This window comes from Lepisma saccharinum, chromosome 1 (genome assembly GCF_977018435.1).
Source record: "Lepisma saccharinum chromosome 1, izLepSacc3.1, whole genome shotgun sequence".
Taxonomy (NCBI): domain Eukaryota; kingdom Metazoa; phylum Arthropoda; class Insecta; order Zygentoma; family Lepismatidae; genus Lepisma; species Lepisma saccharinum.
The window spans coordinates 14,763,289-14,790,570 of record NC_139229.1 but is presented as its reverse complement, the minus strand read 5'-3'; the positions used below and the strand labels follow the sequence as shown (position 1 = coordinate 14,790,570).

The 27,282-nt window shown below is 40.6% G+C and overlaps 1 protein-coding gene across 1 annotated transcript in view; it reads left to right on the top strand.

Annotated features, from left to right (window-relative positions):
- Positions 1 to 27,282, top strand: part of Rgk3 (Rad, Gem/Kir family member 3) — a 373,612-nt gene that overhangs the window by 278,233 nt on the left and 68,097 nt on the right. Inside the window, exon 2 of the mRNA XM_083129416.1 lies at positions 23,178 to 23,438. Within this exon, the coding sequence (XP_082985542.1) occupies positions 23,178 to 23,438 (261 nt within the window). The remainder of the gene's footprint in view (positions 1 to 23,177; positions 23,439 to 27,282) is intronic.

Here is a 27,282-nt window from a genome sequence, read left to right as displayed (position 1 = left end):
TACGTATGTACAAACGTTATTGTAACGAAAACTACACCATTAGATACAAAGTGAGAGGACTCGCAATGTGCATTTGTTAAATCAATATTGCGTCCAAATCGGCAACAGAAAATGCGTAATTCAGGCAGTGACGAAATAATTTAGTAAATAATGTCATATTAGTAAAGACTACAATGCATTTTTGTTTATAGATGGTAAAAGTTTCAACCAAATGTTTTTGGTTAATAACAACAAGTCAGTTTATTGTGTACATAGCTAACAAGGACATAGCATAAACAATAAAACTCAAATAGACAAATTAACACATTAACGTATTTTTTTCACATACCAGTTACAAATGCAACAGTGCTTGGAAACTTACTTCTGAAAAGTTATAGTTACGTCACTTAAAAAGTAAGCCAATTACATAATCAAAATTACACTTTTCCTCAGAGATTAACGTGCTAAAATTAGATTCAACATTAAAATTGTGCTAGTCGCACACGTCACAGTAATCAAGTATTGGCGAAATAAAAGTTTGAGATAATCAATCTGGCTCGATTGTTGTCTTGTTACTATCACACACAATGGAAAATTGAGTTAATTTATGTTGTATTCAGCTTAAATTACTCAGTTTTGTCTGTCCACCAAATTTTGCCGTTTTAGGTCTAATGGGTTCGGAAATTTCGATGCTGACATCCACATGGTTGACATAAAGACAGTTTTGCAAAGTAGTGCCCTAGTATCTTTGACTGTTATGCAACAGGCGAAGTCGCTGTGCATTGTGTGGTTGCATGCGTGTCAGGATTCGCGATTAATTCGAATTCAAAGTCGGCTTTCAAATATTGTTTCAACCTGAACTTTCGGGCGTGACTCCACTATTAACGAATAAGAGCTGCAACGTTTTCGTTTCTTGAAATAGCTAGGGTGGCTTCAATATTGATTCGGTCCCCTTGTGCGCATGCAACGGGGTCGCGCAGTTGTGTCGAATGGGTTGCTGACCGATCAGGATATTGGCGTAGCATATTTAATCAACTCTGACTGACCTTCGTGGCGCGGTTTGTTATCACTGCACGCTGCAATGCCAGGGGTTTCGGGTTCGAACCCAGGTCTGGGCATAGGTGTTCTTTATAGGTGTCCCTATCAATGTAATCATATATCATATTCTAGATTAGCCAAAACCGTTAGTTAAACAAAGTAAGATAAACCATATCAAACAAACAATCGAAGCCACACAAAAACAATTTTATAATCTTTACATACGGTTGATTTCATAGGCGGATCTATTTCTTTCTGGACCGGACACAGTATATACTATAGGCTAAGCATATGATGATAAAATGTAGTGTGGAGATTTTTCGGCACATACTATATGTAATATTCACATCGAAACAATTACAAGTTTTATGTCCAAATTGTGGTCAGATAAACTAATCGGGACTGAGTCTTCAAAGGCGAATCAGAACAACTATACAGTCAACGGCAATTTTCAATCGCAATTTCCACGAACGCCGTAGAGTTAGGCAAAACACACAACGCAATGCAGGGAAGCGAGTATCTCAGGATATAGGTGTCTCATTTTTATTGCGGGTGACTGTACAATGTACATCCATCAGGAAACGAACCAAGGACCCTTTGATTATAAAGTGATAACTTTAGTAGGTTTTGAGAAATATACGAGTAACTAGTACGTTTTTTTTGTGTTTTTTTTTGCATTAACAATGGGTACAGAAAGATATACGTTTGAGAATTCATATCCTCAGGCGACACTGTCACAAACATGTGATTCAGTTGATCTAGAATGTTCTCGCTTTGTGTCCATTAGTTAACGTTATTGCCTTGTAACCAACAAGTTCCGGGTTCGATTAAGGTCCGGAGGAACAGTTCGTGTCCAGCCAGACGCGAGGACCCTAAACAGTTCCTCCTCCAACTACCTTTCTGCGCTGACGAAAGATGGCTCTGTGTGCTGGATAGTCGTAGGAAGAGAAGAAGCTTAGCATGCGCTTATGGGAGTATTATTTTACTTGTTATCTTGGAAATACCAAACATCCTATGGCGTAGAAAAGCACATTAACGGATAGAGGACACATGGAAGATTTAATTTGTCGTCGGAAAAGTTGAAACTCCCATTTGATTTAACGTAACTTGAAGTTGTGTTCTTTCTCCATAAGGAATGCATGGGGATCTAAAAATTCGTACATAAAGTTTCCAAATATCGTGTCCAGCAATCGACTTTAAAAATCGCTTCCGCTTGCAACATTGGGAGAAATTCATACTCTCTTGTACAATCGGGCTCCTTTTAGTAGCAATGTCCATTCCGATGCGAAACTGTCAATCTTCGCCGTAATGTATTTCTGCTAAACTGTGCTTTATTATTTTAGTACCTGGATAATAAGCGCTGGAACATTTTTGTGATACTTGGGGTACTCCCGTTAAATCCGTCAATGGTTGGTTTAATAAAACGCTTGTGTTTTGTGCAAGGTCGGTGATTGAGTTCCAAAACTGGGGGGGGGGGGGGCAAGGTGCTAAAACTAAGGGAGCAAGGCCAGTTTACTTTCCCTTGGCAGTGCAACTTAGCTGTAGAAAGGGCCCGTTTCTCATATTCGACACGCTCAACCTCAACTGCTTAAATCAGGATCTACCATGCAGAGGGGCAGTGAAAACAGGCTGTTGTCAGAGTCCATTAATCTAGGAAGTTAGTTACCAATTCAAAACCAGAAAATTTTATATTTTCCTTTTTTTAACAGTGCAAGAGTACTTTTATAGAAATTTAACAATCAACAAGTAAATATATTCTTTATAGCTATATCACTAATCAGACAACTGTACGCCATGCAAGTTAAATAATTAGGAGCAATGCATGTATAGTGAGTGCGACCATACGACCGAGAATTCCAAGAATTCCAAACTAATATTAATTTAATAAGAAATTAGACTAACAAAAACCTAATATAGAACAAATAAACTATAGAATTTAAAGGAACTCGAATCTACGTAAATTCCCCATCATATCGCCACACTTACCTAGATCTTTCCACCGTGACGATTGCCTCAAGACACAGCATGCACTTTTCCTCCTAGCGGTTCCGAGCATGCTAGATTCAGGCAGGACGTCAAACAATATTACCAGTACATTTTGTGAGCAGAGGTTTAGTATAGTGCGTAGGCAAAAGTGGCAATAATTTGGGGGAGCAACTGCCCCCCACGCCCCCCCTAGATTTGTTTTGCGTGATACCTTACTATATCATCCTCTCTATCCAATGTACTCGATGGCTCGTTCTTGGGGTAAGGAGCCTGAAAACGGAAATTTGAAACCCTCTCTCAATTAGACACCCTACAACCGCCAATTTACTATCTTTCTTCAACGAGATGACTTTTCTTCCCCCGTTGAATCTCATCCGAAACAAATGGGAAGAGAACTCACAAAGGCAAGAAAAGGAAAAAACAAACAGTTCCGAGATAAAGAAGTTAGAGGAACATGTCGTGAAAGAGGAAGAAGCAAGAAACTGGAGCCTCTGAAGTGTTTTGGAATGGGATGGACGGGAGGGGGGGAAGGGGGGAGCAGAAGCAAGATGAATAATTCGAAAACTTCTTTTCCCCTTTTCTGTGTCGCTGTTTTGTGATGGGAGGAGGGGAGGGAAGGAGAGAGGAAGACAAACGGGAAAATGAGCAACGAACTGCAAAGAACTTGTAATATTTCAGCTTTGGCTGTTTCTTCTTACAAAAGGAACGTGCTTAAGTCTCTTGCAGTTTTTTGTCAGTTTTTCTTCGGACATTCTCACTGAATCATGAATGATAATCACCAACTGCTGGAAGTTTAGACAATGGTAATTGATTGTATATTTAAACTAGAAACACTGAACATGTCATGGAAAGAGCCACTGTCGTGCCGACTGGCGTACGCAAGAGGGGAGTCGTAAAAATTTTGAAATGAAAGCAGTACGAACTTTGGAGAAAACAAAGTGATAAATGCAAACTCCCCATAAAATAACCTCCGATTATCATTTTTGTCTTTCAACAACTTTTAAGTCTGTAATTGCAAAATGCTTTTAGTTTGTCTCGCTCCTACAAAAAAAGCAACTAGGTGACATCCGCTTACGCAATTCCAGCCCCCTCCGAAAAATCATGCATACGTTAGTGGTCGTGCCCAAAGAGTTGGTAGGGTAATACTCCCCTGCCAGTGGCGGCGATTATGGGGGCAGGGGGGCAACTGGCCCCCACTTTTTGCCACTTTTGCCCCCGCATTATGCTAAACCTTATATACAAATGGAAATATACTGTCTTTGCCCCCCATTTTGCCACCTTGCCCCCCCCTTGGATTTGGAACCCAATCGCCGCCCTCCCTTTGTTGGCGTTAAAGTAAGAACTGAAAATGCAGGAAATATGCTTTAAAAAAAATAAGAAAGTGCAGTCCCTCTTTAGGGTCATGTTGAGGGATGCGTCACTGATCTCAGATATGATTTTTTTGTTACTTAGCGTCGCTTTTCTTCAATTTTTGGCTAATCGCGACGTAATGCTCAGACCGTAAATCGTGGCTCCTGAGTTCGGATCCCGGTCTGGACATGTGTATTGTTTCTTAGTGTACCATCATCATCTTTGCGATTAGCCAAAAGTGGCAGAAGAGCGAAGTAAAATCAATCAATCAATCAACGTATCCTAATTATCTTTAGAATACGTGTTCCAATGTGAAAAGTTATGATTAAGGAAAATAACATTCAACTATATTATTCATGAACAATTCTTGTTCTTAAAAGACGTTCTTCGCACCAAGGGTCCTCTTACAATGATTTTCCATTTCATAAGCGTAAGCCCGGTTTGTTGTATACGTAACGGCCACTTCAATTAAAACGATCGCCTTTGAACTGTTGTCCAAAGCAACAATGAACTTGATGTAAGATGGCCTTGCTTACGTTGTCGAGTCCGGCGTGCTTCTTTGTAAGAGGCCATTGTTGCCGAAATTAGCCGCTCTGGCTCTAACAGTATAACAATGTGGTGCAGCTGGGGAAGTGACTCACACGGTTCCATTTTCGTTCGTTAGCCAACACCGTCTGGCAGGGACAAGAGTTAATTGAAACAAGCTATATCAATTTTCCTCACCTCCCAAATTTGCTGTTTGGAAGAACTTGTCTGCACGCTTACTGCCGGTTTTTTTTTTTTATTATTTTCGAATTCATTTCTGTTTCGAGAGGGAATTTACTTTTAAACTAATTTTAATCTAAACTACAGTGCCTTGAATAATGTAGTGTGGAAAATGGACGGGTCTGGCCTCTCTGGCAGGTTCCACTCAGAAATGATACCGCTAGAGGCGCTGGTGTCGGTGCAGGTGCATGGCATTCGTCTGCTTATAATGGAAGTAAATGGAGTTTTTGCTGCAACGTCTGATTCTTTTCCTTGTAACAATTCTTTGTGTCAGAAAATTGTTATGATATTTGGTACAGTACTCGCGAAAATATTAAAGAACCTTCTGAACCGTCGATCATGACCTGTCTTTGAGTTTTTTATTAACAATACGGAAGAAAACATAGGTATGGATTGTTACTCGTAACTCGTAATATGACAATTGCCGCGAGAATTAATATTGTGTGTGCATTATCCTGAAAGGTTAATTAATATTGTCATTGTCACAAACATTATTGTCACAAACATTATTTTTATGGAAATTCACACAGACAATACTCGTTTATTTTTCAAAGATCTGCTTTACATCCACTCGCGTGTTGTCTAAAACTCGCCCAAAAACTCGCAAGCGTGAAATATGACAGTTTTCGTTTCCCGCTTACTGGAAAAATGTAAACAACGCGTTGGTTGAGATATATTTTCACCATGTCTCGAAGATATGATTACCACTGTTTTGTGCCTGGTTGTTCTAGTGGATATCGTTCAAGTAAAGAAAAGGGTATTTGTATACTTAGTGTTCCCAAACAAACAGATAAATTTTATTAGCATACAAAAATAAACTTGTGTTCACAATCCAACGTTCGACGTCCAGCCTCACATTGCGATGTTGCTGCTCGTGTTGCGTTGCATATAAAACGTATTTCTGTTACTTTTCTGTGTAAATTAATGCCAATTTCGTGACTGCAAATCACTCCACAAATATAACTGTTTCCATCAATTCACTTACCGCCTTTCAAGACAAACAAATCTACACAATATGTTCCAAAAAATAACTAAGCCGCATTACTTTCATAACAAAATTAGCACCTGTACGGATCGCACTGCCATCTATGTTGTCATCGTCTCGGGAACCAGTTTCTTGGGTCGTTTTCCACACTACGTTATTCAAGGCGCTATATCTAAACTCTACGTGCTTCAATTTCAAACTGCTTAAATTAACGAGAGACAAGCCCGATCAAGTTATGGGGTTAACCTTCTACGTAGTACTCCCAAATGTCAACCTCACTTCCATGTAGTACTCCCAAACGTTAACCTCACTTCCATGTAGTACTCCCAAATGTTAACCTCACTTCCACGTAGTACTCCCAAATGTTATCCTCACTTCCATGTAGCACTCCCAAATGTTAACCTCACTTCCACGAAGTACTCCCAAATGTTAACCTCACTTCCAAGTAGTACTCCAAAATGTTCACCTAACTTCCACGTAGAACTCAAAAATGTTAACCTCACTTCCACGTAGTACTCCAAAATGTTAACCTCACTTCCACGTAGTACTCCAAAATGACAATCTCACTACCACGTAGTACTCCCAAATGTTAACCATAATTCCACGTAGTACTCCCAAATGTTAATCTTACTTCCACGTAGTACTCCCAAATGTTCACCTCCCTTCTACGTAGTACTCCCAAATGTTAATCTTACTTCCACGTAGTACTCCCAAATGTTCACCTCCCTTCCACATAGTACTCCCAAATGTTCAACCCCTTCCACGTAGTACTCACAAATGTTCAACCCCTTCCACGTAGTACTCCCAAATGTTCACCTCCCTTCCACGTAGTACTCACAAATGTTAACCTCCCGTCCACGCAGTACTCCCAAATGTTTACCTCCCTTCCACGTAGTACTCCCAAATGTTAACCTCACTTCCACGTAGTACTCCCAAATGTTAACCTTATTTCCACGTAGTACTCCCAAATGTTAATCTTACTTCCACATAGTACTCCCAAATGTTCACCTCCCTTCCACGTAGTACTCCAAAATGTTAACCTTAATTCCACGAAGTAATCCCAAACGTTAACCTTACTTCCACGTAGTAATCCCAAATATTAACACACTTCCACGTAGTACTCCCAAATATTCACCTCCCTTCCACGCAGTACTCCAAAATGTTCACCTCACTTCCACGTAGTACTCCAAAATGTTCACCTCCCTTTCACGCAGTACTCAAAAATGTTCACCTCACTTCCACGTAGTACTCCAAAATGTTCACCTCTCTTCCACGTAGTACTCCCAAATGTTCACATCACTTCCACGTAGTACTCCAAAATGTTAACCTTAAGTCCAAGTAGTACTCCCAAATGTTCACCTCCCTTCCACGTAGTACTCCCAAATGTTAATCTTACTCCCATGTAGTACTCCAAAATGTTAACCTCACTTACACGTAGTACGTAGTACTCCCAAATGTTAACCTTAATTCCACGTAGTACTCTCAAATGTTAATCTTACTTCCACGTTGTACTTCCAAATGTTCACCTCCCTTCCACGTAGAACTCCCAAATGTTCACCTCCCATCCACGTAGTACTCCCAAGTGTTCACCTTAATTCCACGTAGTAATCCCAAACGTTAACCTTACTTCCACGTAGTACTCCAAAATGTTAACCTCACTTCCTCGTAGTACTGCAAAATGTTATCCTCCCTTCCTCGTAGTACTCCCAAATGTTAACCTTAATTCCAAGTAGTACTCTCAAATGTTCACCTCCCTTCCACGTAGTACTCCCAAATGTTAATCTTACTTCCACGTAGTACTTCCAAATGTTCACCTCCCTTCCACGTAGTACTCCCAAATGTTCACCTCCTTTGCACGTACAACTCCCAAATGTTAATCTTACTTCCACGTAGTACTCCCAAATGTTCACCTCCCTTCCACGTAGTACTCCCAAATGTTAATCTTACTTCCACGTAGTAATCCCAAACGTTCACCTCACTTCCACATAGTACTTCAAAATGTTCACCTCACTTCCACGTAGTACTCCCAAATGTTCACCTCCCTTCCACGTAGTACTCCCAAATGTTCACCTCCCTTCCACGTAGAACTCCCTAATGTTAATCTTACTTCCACGTAGTACTCCCAAATGTTAATCTTACTTCCACATAGTACTCCCAAATGTTCACCTCCCTTCCACGTAGTACTCCAAAATGTTAACCTTAATTCCACGAAGTAATCCCAAACGTTAACCTTACTTCCACGTAGTAATCCCAAATATTAACACACTTCCACGTAGTACTCCCAAATGTTCACCTCCCTTCCACGCAGTACTCCAAAATGTTTACCTCACTTCCACGTAGTACTCCAAAATGTTCACCTCCCTTTCACGCAGTACTCAAAAATGTTCACCTCACTTCCACGTAGTACTCCAAAATGTTCACCTCTCTTCCACGTAGTACTCCCAAATGTTCACATCACTTCCACGTAGTACTCCAAAATGTTAACCTTAAGTCCAAGTAGTACTCCCAAATGTTCACCTCCCTTCCACGTAGTACTCCCAAATGTTAATCTTACTCCCATGTAGTACTCCAAAATGTTAACCTCACTTACACGTAGTACGTAGTACTCCCAAATGTTAACCTTAATTCCACGTAGTACTCTCAAATGTTAATCTTACTTCCACGTTGTACTTCCAAATGTTCACCTCCCTTCCACGTAGAACTCCCAAATGTTCACCTCCCATCCACGTAGTACTCCCAAGTGTTCACCTTAATTCCACGTAGTAATCCCAAACGTTAACCTTACTTCCACGTAGTAATCCAAAATATTAACACACTTCCACGTAGTACTCCCAAATGTTAACCTCACTTCCACATAGTAATCCCAAATGTTCACCTCACTTCCACATAGTACTTCAAAATGTTCACCTCACTTCCACATAGTACTTCAAAATGTTAACCTCACTACCACGTAGTACTCCAAAATGTTAACCACACTACCACGTAGTACTCCAAAATGTTAACCTCACTTCCTCGTAGTACTGCAAAATGTTATCCTCCCTTCCTCGTAGTACTCCCAAATGTTAACCTTAATTCCAAGTAGTACTCTCAAATGTTCACCTCCCTTCCACGTAGTACTCCCAAATGTTAATCTTTCTTCCACGTAGTACTTCCAAATGTTCACCTCCCTTCCACGTAGTACTCACAAATGTTCACCTCCCTTGCACGTAGAACTCCCAAATGTTAATCTTACTTCCACGTAGTACTCCCAAATGTTCACCTCCCTTCCACGTAGTACTCCCAAATGTGAATCTTACTTCCACGTAGTAATCCCAAACGTTCACCTCACTTCCACATAGTACTTCAAAATGTTCACCTCACTTCCACGTAGTACTCCCAAATGTTCACCTCCCTTCCACGTAGTACTCCCAAATGTTCACCTCCCTTCCACGTAGAACTCCCTAATGTTAATCTTACTTCCACGTAGTACTCCAAAATGTTCACCTCCCTTCCACGTAGTAATCCCAAATGTTCACCTCCCTTCCACGTAGTACTCCAAAATGTTCACCTCCCTTCCACGTACTACTCCCAAATGTTAACCTTACTTCCACGTAGTACTCCCAAATGTTAACCTCACTACCACGTAGTACTCCAAAATGTTAACCTCACTTCCTCGTAGTACTCCAAAATGTTATCCTCCCTTCCACGTAGTACTCCGAAATGTTAATCTTACTTCCACGTAGTACTCCCAAATGTTCACCTCCCTTCCACGTATTAATCCCAAACGTTAACCTTACTTCCACGTAGTAATCCCAAATATTAACACACTTCCACGTAGTACTCCCAAATGTTAACCTCACTTCCATGTAGTACTCCCAAATGTCCAGTCCGAAGAATGTTCTTTTGTAAAAGAAATGCAAGGTCGTTCATATTCAAACTGTAATATTTAGACATCTGTTATGCATTTTTTATAGATATTCAAAGAGGCATAAAGCAACTCGCAAAGTTTTAAAATACCAAAGGCATTAATAGCAAAAACTATTGATGTATATTCTTTTTAATACTCTTTTTATAATTATAGGATAATGTTAACGTATATTAAAGATTTCGTTGATGAAATAACTAGCGCACTCTTTTATCGCTAGAGTAATTACTTTTCAATGCAGGCTTGGCTAGTTGTAAGACCTCTCCTAACCTAGCCGAATTGATACGCAATCAAGGCATAAGGCATATAGTAGAGGAAACAAACGGGAAAAAAGGGCCTAACCCGGAAATAATTGCAACACAAATGTTTTTTGTGCCAAATTGTGCGGAAAGGTAAAGTGCTCCCCTGTGTTTAGCACCACGCCATGAAGGCGTATAGGGGGTGTGGGGGTAACGACCCACACTTTCTTGATCCGGTTGTGAGTGGGGTTGATGTCATCAGCATCAGGCCCTTGACCGCCTTTACCCCCAGGGATTCCCCCAGGTACCCATGTTATTCGACGCTGGGTGGGCGCCGGCATCGTTAGAAAAGTTACCGGATTTGAACCGGCAGGGGATCGAACCCGGGACCTTCAGTATGGTAGTCAGACGCGTTACCGACTGAGCCATAATATATTAAAAATCCGTCATCCAAATGTTTGGGGAAAATCCGCCATCTTGGAAAATGGCCACAAAAATTCAAGTTAAATATTAAAAAAAATTATATCTCGAAAACTGTGCATTGTAGACAAAAAGTGAAGATAGCCAAAGTGAAAGAACGGAAAATTTGCTAAATTATGGTTTGTGTTTGATAGAGCTACCGTAAATCTTAATTGAATTAGAAAGATTCAAATATTTTCTTTAATTTTTAGAATTAGCGTAAAAGTTAGTTTCTGACACAAAAAACAGCAAATATGTAAGAAACTATGTAATTTACGTCCTAAAGTTACTGAATCAAATTCATAGTATATGATTTCCTCTAGAGATTGGTTTTTGTTTCGTACCTCTAGACTCAGGGGTTGAGGAGATATTGAGTTTAATGCAGTCATGTGTTTCCCTAAATTTACGTATTCCATTTCATATATTCGTATATGGGTTTATTGACTGATTGGTTTGATTTATTTTACTTCGCTTTTTGTGCCACTTTTGGCTAATTTTCGAAGATGGGAATGATTGATGATATGATGAAATTGATGAATGGACACTCATAAACATCCATGCCCAGGTCGGGATTCGAATCAGGGACACCTGGCGTTGTAGAGCGATCATGATATTGGTTTCTGGAGTGTTTCGTTCACGTGGTGTTTCCTACTTACATGTTGTTCAAAAATGTATGCACACAGTAGCGGCGATTAGGTGTCTTAACTTAACAAGAGGGGAGGGAGGGGTGGGGGTGGAGGTGCAAGGGTAGTTTACTTTCCACTGACTGCAATTAGAAAGAATCGTATAGAAGATGAAATTCGAGCTCAAATCTACTGGTAGACAAGGCTTAGAATTAAGAGACCATTGTGCGGGGACATAAAGTGTGTAAGGGGGGGGGGGGCTGCTGTCAATATATTGAACTAATATTATATGGTAAAATACGATTCTTCAGCGGTCACTTTGCCTTAGAGTCCATTTCAGACTTTTTCATAGATACCTGGTGCTAACATGTTAAATTTCATCATTTCCTCTACATACAGATTTGCAATTATAGTATAGGTGTTGCTCTTGATGCAGCAAAAGAAGAATATGTGTGTAACTGATTGAAGATGTAAACCCCACTTCCCAATACGCTCGACTTCAATGAAATTCCGACGAATATCTAGAGTCCTAATGTATTGCAGCCACAGAACAGCAGTATCCTGTTATCTTTCAGAGTTGAACCTAATGTAGATAAAGATTTTTCAACACCTCAGAGTTTGAACTTACATTAGCGTCTGCTTCTGAATTTAGCAGGCCAACGATTTATTGAACGTCTCTCAGAAATATATTCATTTGCAATGCACTTTGCTTCTTCAAGTAGCGTGAAGAGTGATAAAACATTAAAAGGCTGACCAGAGCAAACTTTTATAGTATAAAGAATATACATAAAAACGTAACGTTTCAACCCTCTAACAGGCTCTCCTTCAGACGAATCTTATCTTCGTGATTGGCGCAGTGGTAGCGTCGTCTCCTAATAATCAAGGGGTCCTGGATTCTATATCTGGTTCAGGCAAAATTTATTGTGAATATTCATCTGAAGAAGAGCCTGCTAGAGGGTTGAAACGTTACGTTTTTATGTATATTCTTTATACTATAAAAGTTTGCTCTGGTCAGCCTTTTAATGTTTTATCACTCTTCACGCTACTTGAAGAAGCAAAGTGCATTGCAAATGAACATATTTCTGAGAGACGTGCAATAAATCGTTGGCCTGCTCAATTCAGAAGGAGACGCTAATGTAAGTTCAAACTCTGAGGTGTTGAAAAATCTTTATCTACATTTGGTGCAACTCTGAAAGATAACAGGATACTGCTGTTCTGTGGCTGCAATACATTAGGATGCTCGATATTCGTCGAGCGTATTGGGAATTGGGGTTTACATCTTCAATCAGTTACGCACATATTCTCCTTTTGCTGCATCAAGGGCAACACCTGTACTACAAGTCGGGAGGCGATAAGAAGCGGCGTGCAATCAGAACGACAGAACGTGACCAAATTCTGTCTCCTCGTTGGCTGCTATGTGGCTGGGGGGTTTCTACGTTGCCACGTTCGCACAAACAGACGGACAGACTAATCAGCTATTGGCAAGCTCGGAAAAAAATTAAGCGTCACGCGAAATTAAGCACGCACGTATCAGTATGCTAATATATGTTATTTCCGTCGTAAAGTGATAATTTAACGAATCTAGAAGTTTGAATCTGAAGTTTCTTTGTAGGTTAACGTTAGCTTCCCGTGTGAATTTTAAATTCTGGCAAGCATGAAACATTTTATCTTCCTGCTCTACACAGCAACCGAAAACCTTCACTGAAAGAACCTCTGTTGTGTTTTTATTATGGTACATTGCAAGCATCAGTTACCGGCATATTTTTACTTGTGTTGGATCGTATCATAATTACCTACAAAAGAAAATGCGTCTTGTGTTATGAACAACTGTGGCAAATCGTTCTCCTTTGATTTCATGCCGCCTCTCTTTGCCTTCTTTGTCACGCCGCGGCGTTCGTCTTTTTCGCAACTCAATACCAACTGCAGCTATGCCCGCCTATTGTTTTTGTATACGAAACTCGCCCTTTGTTTTGTAACGACATGGAATTTATACTTCTGTGACATAGTTGAAGCTTCAGAACGTACAAATGAAATGTATTTCTTGAATATTAGGGCGAATAACGTATAAACAAATTACTTACAACTTGGTTTCGTTAACACGTTTTTTAAATTATATTTTGCGGAACCTACAAAAATTTACCTTTTATACAGGATTTCACAGAACTGAAGCCCCTATCACACGGAACTGGATTTCTAGTTGGATTTCCCTAGTTAGCGCTGAACTGACTTTCTAGGTAGCAATCATGGCCGCCTGGCTGACTGCTTGACTAGTTTGGAGGAATAGGACATGTTCTAATTGCTACTTGCTTTCCTCGACTGGATTCTGTGGAACAGCCAATCAGAGCAAAGTTTCGCCATGTGAAGATAATCTGTGAGTGTGCAAAGGAGCGTTTTTGTCTGTGGTTTCCGAGTGTTACTCCAGCAATGTATAACGTATACAGCATGAAAGACGCATTGAATTACACCATCTATGCCGAGTGCACGGTGTTTACACTTGAAACAACTAAAATATTTTTCCATACGTGTACAGTAAACGCTGTAAAGTATGTATTTAAGCAGCGCCATTGTTTTGTACCTAATAACATTTTATACGAAACGTTATTCCTCTCGGTTGAATAGTTATCGGCTTTTAAAAATGTGAATTGATACATTGTTTACTTCTCACGCGGCCGCCATTACAACTTCCCTCGTATGGGAACAAACGTCTATCGACAAGTACGCTGATAAGTATCGTGTGAGGCGAAAACTAGCAAATTGATAGCAAGTTCAGCGCCAACTAGGGCATACCTACTTCAAATCCAGTTCCGTGTGATGCGGGCTTTAGTTACTGTATTACAGAGAAGAATTTATCAAGATCAAATCAATTGTGTGTGAATTGATTGATTGAGTTGGTGCTTTAAAGTCCACTTTATGCACACTACGGCTAATCTGAAATGGACCTACAGTTGGAAGTGGGATGTTTATGAGTGTCCATTCATCAATTTCATCATATCATCAATAATTCCCATCTTCGCATATTAGCCAAAAGTGGCACAAAAAGCGAAGTAAAATAAATCAAATCAAGCAGTCAGTCAATACGTAAATTTAGGGAAACACATGACTCTGCATTGAACTCAATATCTCCTCAACCCCCGACTCTAGAGGTACGAAACAAAAACCAATCTCTAGAGGAAATCATATGCTATGAATTTGATTCAGTAACTTTAGGACGTAAATTACATAGTTTCTTACATATTTGCTGTTTTTTGTGTCAGAAACTAACTTTTACGCTAATTCTAAAAATTAAAGAAAATATTTGAATCTTTCTAATTCAATTAAGATTTGCGGTACCTCTATCAAACACAAACCATAATTTATCAAATTTTCTGTTCTTTCATTTTGGTTATCTTCACTTTTTGTCTACAATGCACCGTTTTCGAGATATTATTTTTTTTAAATATTTTAAGTTGAATTTTTGTCGCCATTTTCCAAGATTGTTTAGTACGTATATCCTAGTCAACGAACTAGGCAGAGGGTTTCGCTCGAGCGCCAAATACTTCGCACGGACGACGCAAGATAGCGTACGGAATTGAGAGTTTCTTCGCTCGAGCGATTAACGCTCGAACATGCAAAACGAGCGGTGTTCACTCGAAGCCCAGTAATAGACGTATATCCGTAATTTGTCTGTCGTAGTGGGCCCTCAAATATGGATCGTGAAGCGAGTGAAATTGAAACTTAAGTGAACATGGTGATCATCTCTTTGCTAAAATGTAGTTTAGTCTATCTTATCAATACAATGATATCATGCCCGTAGCCAGGATTTTATTTCGAGTGGGGTTCATCCCTTATCAGCACAAGCGTCGCCAGAAATATTTGTTGGGGGAGGGGGGAGGCCACTGATAAAGCTTGATTAGATGACAATAATGATTTTTACCACGGTTATAATTGTCATTTTACAATAATAACTATTATAAGTTATTAAAAGTAAACCAATTTTAATCCAAATGTATTATTATTATTGTTATTGTTATTATTATTATTATTATATAAGTGGAGATAACCTGGTTCCTCTATTATACGCTAAAAAAATCGATCTAATGTTTAATTCTGCTAAGGAAGTAATATTAATTACCACTATTTAAATTAGATATTTGTAGGATTTCGAGGGGGGCTTCAGCCTCCTTAGCCCTCTCCCTGGCTACGTGCCTGAGTGATGGTAAACGCTGTAAGTGACACAATAATTCAAACACCGTTTTCCACGTTAAACTGTCAAATGTGTCATGCTTTATAATGTGGTAAACGTGAAATGCGGTTGGTAGCCCTCCAAGTAGTTCAAAGAGCGTGTAAAGAGGTCACTAGTGTGCACGTTCTTACGGGCTGATATGCGGAACGATGTGATTTCCCAATACTTTCGCTTTTGGCACTTACAACGTTTACCACTATGTGAAAATGAAACAGATGATTGTGGGCTGAAACTGCCAGGACGGATATGTGTCTACGATTATTGTCACATGAAAATGATATGTATACGCTCGAGGCTGGGACAGTCGAAGGAGCGAAATTGGTAGCATGCAGTTCTTTATTCTGGACCTAGTGGCGGTTCAGAAGATATTGGGAATTTTCTCCTTTGGGCGTTTGCTATTAACAAGCCTTGCCGTAAAACGTTGACCGCAGAAAGAATTTCGTATGGAATCTTGTTATCGATTAAAATTCCGCAAACACCGCCTGGCCATGGGTAAAATAAGAATTCCTGTCTCGGAAATGGAAGGAAGTAGATGGCCGGAACGGAAGGCCCCTTGGGTGCTACGTAAAAATTCCTCTGCGTCGTTTGTTGATGCATCTGTTAGTGAGGTCTCGTTCCACTGTAGACGGGTGCCTTCTCCAAGAAAGTGGGTTATAAAGTTAGAGGCGCTCTCGCTTCATCTACTACCCCCGCCTCTCTCTCTCTCTCTCCCTCCCTCCCTCCCTCCTTCCCTCTGCAAGCAGAAATTCAATACCGTACTAAATTTCTCAGGCGCCAAACATACGGTTCGGTACCACCCTAGGGAAGAGGTGCGTTATCCAAAACAGAACCCATTAAATGGATTTCATTGGGTCTTTTGAGCAATTTTTACGCACCAATGGACTTCAATGATCACTCTTCTTTTTTTGCAGTTTGGAAATTAATTCGTCGTTTTTTGAGAAATGACCTGGAAACCTTGGGGAAAAAACGGGGTCACTTTTATGGAATTGTCGTGCCGGTCTAGAAGTGCGTCACAAGCTGAAAAGTATGCTCTTGAAGGTTCTGTCAGTAGAAACCGTACGATTCGGTCAACTTGTACAATACACCCTAGAGACTGCATCAGCATCAAACCCTGTGCCGACAAGGTAGCCGCCGACCTCCATTGCGGAGTGGTTAGCACACCGCGCTACGACGCCACGGCCTTGGCATGGTTGTAGTTTAAAACAAAGCAGGGGTCTTGTAAAACACCAATGGATTAATAATTCTACAATAATACGAGGGTCATTCGGAAAGTAACTGCCGTTTCGATGTAAATAAAAAATCCGCATGGATACAACAAATTTTTACTTTACATCTGATAGGTACAGCTGTCATCTATTTTACAACATAGTCACCATGTAAATTCAAGCACTTGTCATAGAGTTTCACCAACTTACCAATCCCTTCTGCATAAAACTCGACCGCCTGGGAATTCAACCAACCTGTCACAGCATTTTGAAGATCCTCTTCGTCAGAGAAGTGCTGTGCCCCAAGCCACTTCTTCATGTGAGCGAACAGATGAAAATCAGAAGGAGCCAAGACCGGATGATAAAAAAACGTTACATTTGAATTGGCGTAAAAGGTCTTGTGTTCGCCGAGCAGTGTGAGGGCGAGCGTTGTCATGCAGGAACACAACCCCAGATGTCAGCAGACCGCGACGTTTGTTCTGTATGGCTCTTCTCAGTTTGTGCAAAGTGTTACAGTAAACTTGAGAAGTGATTGTCGTACCAAGTTCCATGAATTCGACAAGCAAGATTCCCTTAGCATCCCAAAACACGGTGGCCATAACCTTTCTCGCTTCCTCATCAATCATTCCCAAAATTAATATTCTGTTTAAACTATCCCTTCACATCAGGCGGGGGTATATTTATTTATTTATTTATTGAAATTTCCAGTACAGTATAAGCCATTTAAAAACCGGTAAGAAACACTAGTAAAACAGTAGACTAGTGTTAAAAAAGACAAAAAATATTATAAAATAAAATAAACAAGCCAAAACAATACCGAGGTAAACATATCAGTTTCCCAATAGTATTATTTATGTACAATATTTTCTAAGTTGATGATAAAAGACAAATATGAATTGAATATATCTACTTGGTTTGAGATGATATTGAACTGATTTGGCAGCCTGTGGAATAATGAACGTTGCATGAGTGAGAGTCTGGAGTTGCTGTGTTTAACGTTTCCTTGCTCCGTTTTTATGTCCAGACACTCTGAGGGAGAATTCGTGAAGTGCATCTAAGTTTCCATTAATGATCTTATGTAGTAATTTCATATCTGCATCATATATACGAGTTTCTGGACTATTAATGTGTAAGTTTACAAGCAGATCCCTCTTATATTACTTGTTTCTTTGCCGCCTTTAATTGGTATTATTAAATAGGGTGTTCTTTGTATGTCCCTTCCTTAATTCAATCGTATTATCACTCATCCTTATCGTCGCGATTAACCAACAATGGAAGAAAAGCGACACTGAACATTTGAGTTTTTGTTTTTAAGTCCACTTTATGCACAGAGGCTAATCGGGACTGGACCTTCACTTTTTCGAGATCCGAACCACCATGTGCCTCCACCGTGTATCGTACCCGGGGATCTCTTGATTACAAAGCGACGACTTGAAAACTAAGTAAAAAAAAAACAATACAAGGAAGCCGGCTCGTAATGCTGATTACACAACTTACACCATGATCGACATCGGAAATGCTCGAAACGTGGCCTGCTGAAGCCCAAATCCCCCCCCTTCCCATCCTACCACGGAATCTGTGATACACAGATCACAATAAACATTAATGTTGAGAAGGATAGTATGTAGGGATGGTTTCGTGACGAGACGAGATTTGACAGTGTCTGTCTCGTCTCGAAAAACGTATACTATAAACAAGACATACAGGGTGTAATCATACAAACCTTCACAGCGTATAGAGGTCATTAAAGCAAAGAACTTTCCCTGATAACGGTTTTTCTGCTTGATTCCTCGTGTCGATGCTAGGAGCCATCGAAATACAAGATTTCATTCTGAACATGTACGCAACCACGCAGCACAGGGCTCATAATTGACATCAACGTATTTACATTGTAATTACTGTACACAAAATACAGTACTCTCTCCGAGGCGTACGATGGCGTAGTGGTAACGTCGTCTCCTTGTAGGTCCAGTCCCGATTAACCTTTCCATGCATATAGAACTTCTAACAACTTTTCTAATTCGAATTACATGGTAATTCTAACAATTTATTCCCCTCGAAACGATCCTTATTGACGTGCTATTTTTGTTAATACAAATTTTGTATAGTTGGAACGTTTTTCGCATCCCCGTGGAGTTCGAATTAAAACAACTCAATTTAATACAAATAATAGGTAGATATCCACTCAGAGAGTCTGAAGACCTCTCTGCTTTTTACGGGATTTCTGGGAACGCTTTGCCTGCGCCATCTGTTGTGCAACTGCGTCACCGCTGCCGTAAACGTTCAGTTTACATGTAAGTTCAATGCATCTGCAGATAGTAAAGATTCTGAACCTTGTCAAAAGACCTTCTACTTTCCCAGCTGCTCTCCGAAACCTTTTGTTCCCGTTTTATCTGTTTTCTCCTTTCCAGCTTCCTTATAATTCTAAGTAAGTGCTGATCTTATCTCGCGTGTGAGTTTTATGTTGTTTGCGACTGCTGCAATTAATGTTCTTACTTCCCGTCCTTTTCTCGCTGTATACTACTTCTTCTTCTTCTCTTATCTTCCTCCGTAATGGCGACTGCCGCGTTTGCTCGTGCGCCTAATACGCGAACTTGTCTCCTAATTCCGCCATCCTGTTCCTCCATCTTGAGTTTGGATGTGACGTAATTAACATATTTTTCAGGAAACTCACTTGTGTTAGACGCGTCTGCTCCTTACAATTGCGTTTCATTCCTTGATACCGCCAGATTCGTTGAGATATGCAGTTGCTTTCCAAATCCATGCATTGGTACTTCTCTTAATATGCGTCTCTTTCTCTGTCACCTCGCGACGACGAGGATGAATAATGATGACTCTGAAGCTTACTTCTGATTCAGATGGTCACGAGGATACATATACACTGGCGTACGCAGGATTTGTTTTTCGGGAGGGACTGGAATTGTAAAGGTGCATAGCTCCTTTCTAGGGGACCGAAATACACAATAATGTATTTCGTATGTCAGAAAGTTTCCACTCTCAAAAATGGCAATTCGGGGGGTTTCTTTTTAAGGCGAGTTTGCATGTACCACTCTGATTTTTCACTGCTTTAATTTTAAAATATTGATTTTATCAAAATTCCGGAGGGTGCTGTAGCCAGTGATGTGCGTCTACGCGTAAACAACGATAGTCTACATTCTACACGTAGACTATTTTATACACGTATTTTACGTAATCTATGTAAACAACATGGCGAAAGGTGATAACTTAGCAAAGGGTGCTGTGGAAGTAAAACAAAATTATACTGCTTATCAATTGCTAATGTGTAAAAGGAACTTTTCATACTCTTCCTTTCAAATTCGAACAATTCCTCATCTAGGAAGAAACCTAATGTAGGAAATATTCTAGTGTTTTATGGTAAGAAGACCTTTCTTGCCTCACGACTGCCATCTGTTGTTGTTTTTTGCATACTATTTATCTTCTTCCATAGTTGATAATAGAAGAGAAGATAAATTTTCTTGTAAATAGGGTTCTTTTCATTTCGTTAGGAACCAATATAGTTGAAAATGTCACTTTTCTTTCATGAAACCCTTGAAAATTAATTTTAATGCACTTTAGATTGTCTACGTAGTCTATGTAAACTATAACCCAATGTAATCTACACGTAGATTACGTGTAGACAACGCATGTAGACGTAAACTTATAGTCTACGGCACATCACTGGCTGTAGCCCCTTCAGCCATGGGCGTGCCCCCTGAGATTTATGGGAAGAGTTAATGCAATTCGAATGGTGAAATCGTATAGATATTTAATAACAAAAAGTATTGTTTTCTGTGACAGGCCGTAAGTTACAGCAACATTATGATTAAATAAACTTTGTAAATCATAATGAGAGTTAAGGAAAAAATGAAACTATGTTAAATAACAACAGTTAGTTTCTTAACCAGATGTGGTTATTATTTGTCGTACAACTGTACAATAAATTATTTGGGATTTTGATAAAGATTCTACAGCAGATTAAAATTCTGTCCTGTTCCATTTCTACTTCATCATACGCTATCTAGTGGACACCAACGTCAAAAAAGTAAAAATGGGACGACAAAGCTTGAAAGCGAAAATCCGTGACCTCGAGGTAAGGTCCTGCTGCGGAAAGTGCATTTCAGGAGCTCTGAAGGATATTGAATTTACCCCACCACAATCCGATCGCTTCAGACTCTACGCAGCTTATAGGGCATGTTTTCTGAAGACAGGAGATTTCCTGGACATCCAACGAAATATCCACGACTAGAGAGAGAGACAGCTTACGTCAAAAGACGTGGAACAAAGGATATTGTGTGAACCGTTGGGAGGGAATGGAGGGTGGGAAACCAGATCAGGAAGAAGAAACGCCGGAAGCACAAGGAGAAGCAAGAAAAGGAAAAAGCATTCTCGAGCACCCTCCCCCCTCTCTCTCCACATCAAAATGTAAACGTTTCGACATGCAATTTCACTGCTAGTTCCAGAGCAATAAATGCGGATGACGCCGCATCGAGCCTAAGTCTATGCGTGGCGCTGGACCCTGTGGCAGAGTGGTTACCACATCGCGCTGCGACGCCAAGGGTCCCGGGTTCGAATCCCGCTCGGTCTTGGTTGTTTGTGAATGTCCATTCATCAATTTCATCATTTAATCACTCATCTTCATCTTCGCAAATTAGCCAAGAGGCACAAAACGCGAAGTAAAATAAACTAAATCAATCAATCTATGCGTGGGATATGGTGTACTGACCGAAAAGGCTAAAGCAGAAGTGGAAGAATGGGTTAAAAAAAGAAGTATCGAGCATTCACGCAGATAACTTGGAAGAAAATATTGATTCAATTTATACTACACATATGAATGGTGTAGAAATCAAAACAGAAAATAGAGAACTGAGCTCTGTGGTCTAGTGGTTCGAATCCCGGTCTGGGCTCGAGTGTTCTTTGTCAGTGTATCTTCCTCAATTTCGTCCCGCACCGTGGCCGTGCGGTCTAAGACGTCATGCTTTGGGCTCCAGCTACGGGACGTGCTCAGGTTGGAGTCTCCTATGTGAAGCGTAACAACTTTTCTCCTGCGATTTCGACCGGTGGCCACTCACCATCGTGAGGGAATTGGGAAGCTACGAATGAGCAGCGTAACCCGGTCGTGGAAACCTACAACGACTACTGCGGGTTCGCCGTGCTGACCACACGTCGTTCCGTAACTATAACTTGACAAGTTTAAAAACAAGACGCTGCAAATAGCTGTTGCGCACCTCACACCAGATTTCCCCACTCCCTTCTCCGCGTCGACGTTGGTTCGCAGTGTTGCAACCTGGAGGGAGCGGAATGGTCTGAGGATTTTCAACGAAATTTGTTTTCGCGTTTTCCTGGGCTGTTTTCTACCTGTCGGAGTACAGAAATTCAGCTCACCTTTCGCCAACGACTCTTTTCCTTCTTTTAAAACTTGAGAAACCATCCATTTAAATACTCCCTTGGCGGCGCTGGTGGACTCGACAACATAATACTTAAGGTTATATAACTCCTCCTGATTTCGCAAATATGTTGCAACATTGTAAACAATTTCCCTGTCCTGTCCTCTAAGGGGCTTTCCAGAGCAAATTGTGGATTTCGTTGGACCCGGCATGATTTAATTTATGTATTTCAAAACTATGCAGCCAAGCGTAAGGAGCAAGAACATTTCAATGATTTAAAAAAGAACACAGGCAAACGTGTTATCAGATTGCCTTCTCGTAGTGATTGTTAAAAAAAAAACAAGCCACTACTTGATGTCGCATTCAGAAAATGAAGTCATTCGCCCTGTAGTTTCTCTTCTTTATAAACGTTAACGCGCGTGCGTAATACTGCAGTTTACGATCCGCACACCGCACGAATTTTCAAAGGCCGGATTAAATAAAATGAAGCACTGATATAATATGAGCCGACACCGTCACGCTACACAGTGAAAATGGCTTGTCATATTTGTTTTAGCTTCATTTTGCTGAGTTGGCACCACTGGTACTCTCAAGGCCAGACTAGTACGTGCAAGAGTGGTGGGGAGGATGACGTAATTGGAAGTGCTCCGCAGCGATCTGCGCATATTGGGACTTCTTAACTTGTCAGGCTATAGTTGGATAATCTCCCACCTCGGGTGAGTGAGTGAGTGAGTAGAGTCAAGTAGGAGTGAGGCCGGTAGTCGGTAGGTAGGTCAGGGATGTTGCGCTACGGTTTATTATTTATATCACTTCCACAATTTCATCGTACCATCACTTATTCTTATCTTCGCGATTAGCCGAAAGTGGCAGAAAAGCGAAGTAAAAAAAATCAATCGATTGCTTGCTCTAAAGATTCCAGGGACAGAGTGTAGGTGAGTTTCTGTTGAAAAATATTGTATTGCAGATGTTCCCAAATAAAATGTGCTAGAAAATGTCTTGGTTCAATATTAATAACTGTAATTGTCGTTTATTTTCCAGGGGTCGTGAATCGTGGCGATTCCTTCAGGAGGAGACGATCCAGGAGCAACAGTCTGATCCCACCGAACCTGGAATTGGACGGGAAGAAGAGCGCCACCCCTCCGGCGACGCCAATCGCTACGCCAGCGGCGCAGGTCACGCCGTCGCCAGAGGTCATCACGTACCGCGTCGCTATGATCGGAGCTCAGGGTGTAGGCAAAACGGCCCTCATCAGTCAGTTCATGACGTCAGAGTGCATCAACGCTTACGATAGGCAAAGGGGTGAGTTGCTTTGTTCTTATTTTCTTCTCCTTTGTCCGGTCTTGCAGTAACTGACAATTGCGATCGCGGATGATTGCGATGAGGGCAAAACTGAGGACAATTTAGATGACGTCTTGGAAAATTCCGTTTTATAAGTTGCAAGTAGGATAATGGTCCGTATAACATTGTAGTTACATGGTTTTGCCCTATTCGTTAGCATTGGAGTTTGCATCGCAAGGGGTAGCTTTAAGGATTGTGTTTCGAACAAAATCGTGATATGTATCGTACACCAATGTAAAGATAAGATTTCGGAGAATACGTCTGCATATGGCACATACCTTGCAGAGGATGAGGTAAAGAATAACTGCAGTAAGAATCGAATAAAGCGAATGCTCCTACCCGCGGCATCCGAAAATTCAACCAATAGGCGGCGCCACTGCAGTCACGTGAGACTTCTACTCCCATCATCCTCATCAGCAGGGTCGTTCTCATTGGCTACGAGTTGAACTCGGTTGAGCTTCGGCTGTGTTCGGGAGCAGAATGGCTGGAGTTTCTTTAAAATTGCGTGATTTTCTTACTCCAATTATTCTTTCCCTTGTGTTCTGTGTGTCAGTATCTACCTCCACCCGGTAATACCTTATATTATGAGGCCTCTCCAATGGCGCAGTGGTAGCGTCATCGCCTTGTAATCAAGGGGTCCCGGGTTCGGATCCCACTTTAAATTGTAGGTCCAGTCCCGATGAGCCTTACAGTGCATAAAGTGGAGTTAAAGCACCAAATCAACAAATCAACCAATCTTGTATTATGACAAACTGGAATCCCCACCTCACCAACACACCATTCACCAGAAAATTAGAATATTAGGTAGAATTGCATATGCAATCTTACGATCTGTTTGCAACGAACTTGGATGAATACTAGCTCTAATAATAAATATTATATTTTTATTACATCTGTTCACCATAAATTTTCGATGGTTACAATTTATTCTCGAAATTACTTTTTTAAAATTACCGTATCAACAGTTATATTATAATTCTGACTGTTTTTGTAGTTCGAAGTATACAACAGTTATATTATAATTCTGACTGTTTTTGTAGTTCGAAGTATACATCTTGATAAAAGAAAAAAAAAAGTAAAGTGTTCCCCTGTGCTTAGCACCACGCCATGAAGTCGTATAGGGGGTGTGGGGGTAACGCCCCACACTTTCTTGATCCGGTCGTGAGTGGGGGTGATGTGATCAGCATCACGCCCCTGACCGCCTTTACCCCCCAGGGTTCCCCCCAGGTACCCATGTTATTCGACGCTGGGTAGGCGCCGGGGCCGCTTCCACCGTTAGAAAAGTTCCCGGATTTGAACCGGCCGGGGATCGAACCCGGGACCTTTAGCATGGTAGTCAGACGCGTTACCGACTGAGCGATAATAAACCATTTCGAGCAAGGCCTCATTCCACACTTCTTACATTTAAAAAAGTTCCATTTCTTTCTGATAGAGAGAAACAGTATTATATATACATATATAGTAGTGTTATTGCATTTACATTTGTATTTTTGCAATTTTCGCGGCGAGGAAATGAAAATTGTAATAAAGCAATGTAGCCTGGTGCAAATTCTCAGAAATGTGTCTGTAAAAAGTGTAGGAAGCATTTTTGAGGAAAAGCGGGCAAACAACATTTTCTGAATGTAATTGACGTGCTGATTACGAATATTTTGTTTGCCACTCTCGATTTTGATGTTATGTGCTTCAAATCGCTAAAAAACAAAATGGCGGCCATAGGAAATGATCTCCAAATAACTTTTGAAGGAACAGAAACAAAATAGTGATCTTGGTGTCAAATATGTTTTTGGGTATGCTGAATCCAAATATCATGTTTTCTAATCTGACATTTGAAACTATTTGCTCCAAATCGCTAAAAAACAAAATGGCGGCAATACGAAATGAGGTCCTAATAACTTTTGATGGAGCAGAAAGAAAATAGTGATCTTGGTGTCAAACATTATGTTTTTGAGCATGCTGAATCAAAATATTATGTTTTCTAATCTGAAATTTTAAGCTATGTGCTCCAAATTGCTAAAAAACAAAATGGCGGCCGTACGAAATGAGCTCCAAATAACTTTTGAGGGAGCAGAAAGAAAATAGTGATCTTGGTGTCAAACATTATGTTTTTGGGCATGCTGAATCCAAATATTATGTTTTCCAATCTGACATTTTAAGCTATGTGCTCCAAATCGCTAGAAAACAAAATGGCGGCTATACGAAATGAGTTCCTAATAACTTTTGAAGGAGCGGAAAGAAAATAGTGATTTTGATGTCAAACATTATGTTTTTGGGTATGCTGAATCCGAATATTATGTTTTCTAATCTGACATGTTTGAAAATTGTTGTGGTTTTTTCCTCTTTTTTAAACAAAAGAACCACAAATATGACTAAACCTATGATACATGTTTTTCTTTTTTTACTTTATTTCAGAATGATAGAAACATAGAACCATGGATCCACTTATAAATTTGAAAAGACCTGCACCTGTGAGCCATCATCTTAAGATGTTTCTTATCAGTTCCTTCAGAACATTGCCACAAACAAAGGATTTAGCTACTTCAGATATTCAAGATACTCTCCTCAAAGCTGAAACACTGGGACAGGTAAAGCTAGACACCTTCGTGAAGGAAAGGATGATGGCCCCTGGTAAAAGTCACACACAAGGCAAGTTAAGTGATCCTCTAAATAAGTCAAATGTAAAGACCTTTAAGTCCCTCTATGAAGTTAAATTGGTAGTAAGTGGTAAAGAAACCATTTTGAAAACTGCCAGGAATATTCTCCAGCGCCTCGTAACTGCCTATGAGGCAGGTCGTAATGTGGATCTAAATCGCATTTTGTGTCATGAACTAATGCCAATTCCAATCTTCCTTGCCAACACAAACGGAAGTCTGAGAACAGGAAACAAAGCCATTCTAGCTGATGTGATGACCAAGGATGTAATTTGTCCACCTGATATATCAATTCCGTCTGTGTCATGCCTTATAATAGATGGTCAAGCATTAGTTGTTGCACTTGGAAAGCCTGCAGGTGTTTTAAAGTTTGGTCAACTGGCAGATGCATTTCTTAACCTTGTTGTTTCTATGGGAAGAAGCTTCAAGAGGATTGATGTCAACTTTGATCGGTATAACGCAACTTCAATCAAGGCTGGAACAAGGGATAGGCGCTTGAAACATGCTCATTTAGTAAGGAGAGTAATAGAAAATGGATCCGTGCCAATCCCCAACAAATTCAGTGACTTTCTTGCTAACTCGGAGAATAAGAAAGATTTGGCCTGTTTTCTCTCTAATCATTTGATCAACAATGCTCCTGAAGACAAAATATTTGTGGTTTCCGGTGGATTTCACAAGGAGGATGACGTACGGACCAACAATCTTGATTTGTCTATTGAAGGATTGCAGGCAAACCACGAAGTGTATAGTGCAGGAGGCCAGAGAAAGATCGCTTCGCGGGCTTACAGCAGACGACAATATGGGGGGGGGGTGTCTGCGAGAACCAATCAGGTCTGCGAATGAGCGAGCCCGGTTGCCACAGCTAGCTCGCTGCACCCTTCTGGAAGGGTGAGTGACCTCTGCCTTTTGCTACCTCGGCCTGTTTGTTCGGCTGAGGAGCAGGCGACACGAGAGGATCGGCAATAGTGTGCGAGCGACGTCTGCTGTTAGCCCGCGAAACGCTCTTTCTAAGTCATCCTGCACAATAGTTCACTGTCTTAATTCTGGTGCTGCTAACATTGTTGTCTCAGCACGTGATGCAGATGTATTAGTGCAATTGTTAGCGTTATTTCACAAGATTAGATGTACGAAATTGTGGTTGCGAGCAGGAACATAAA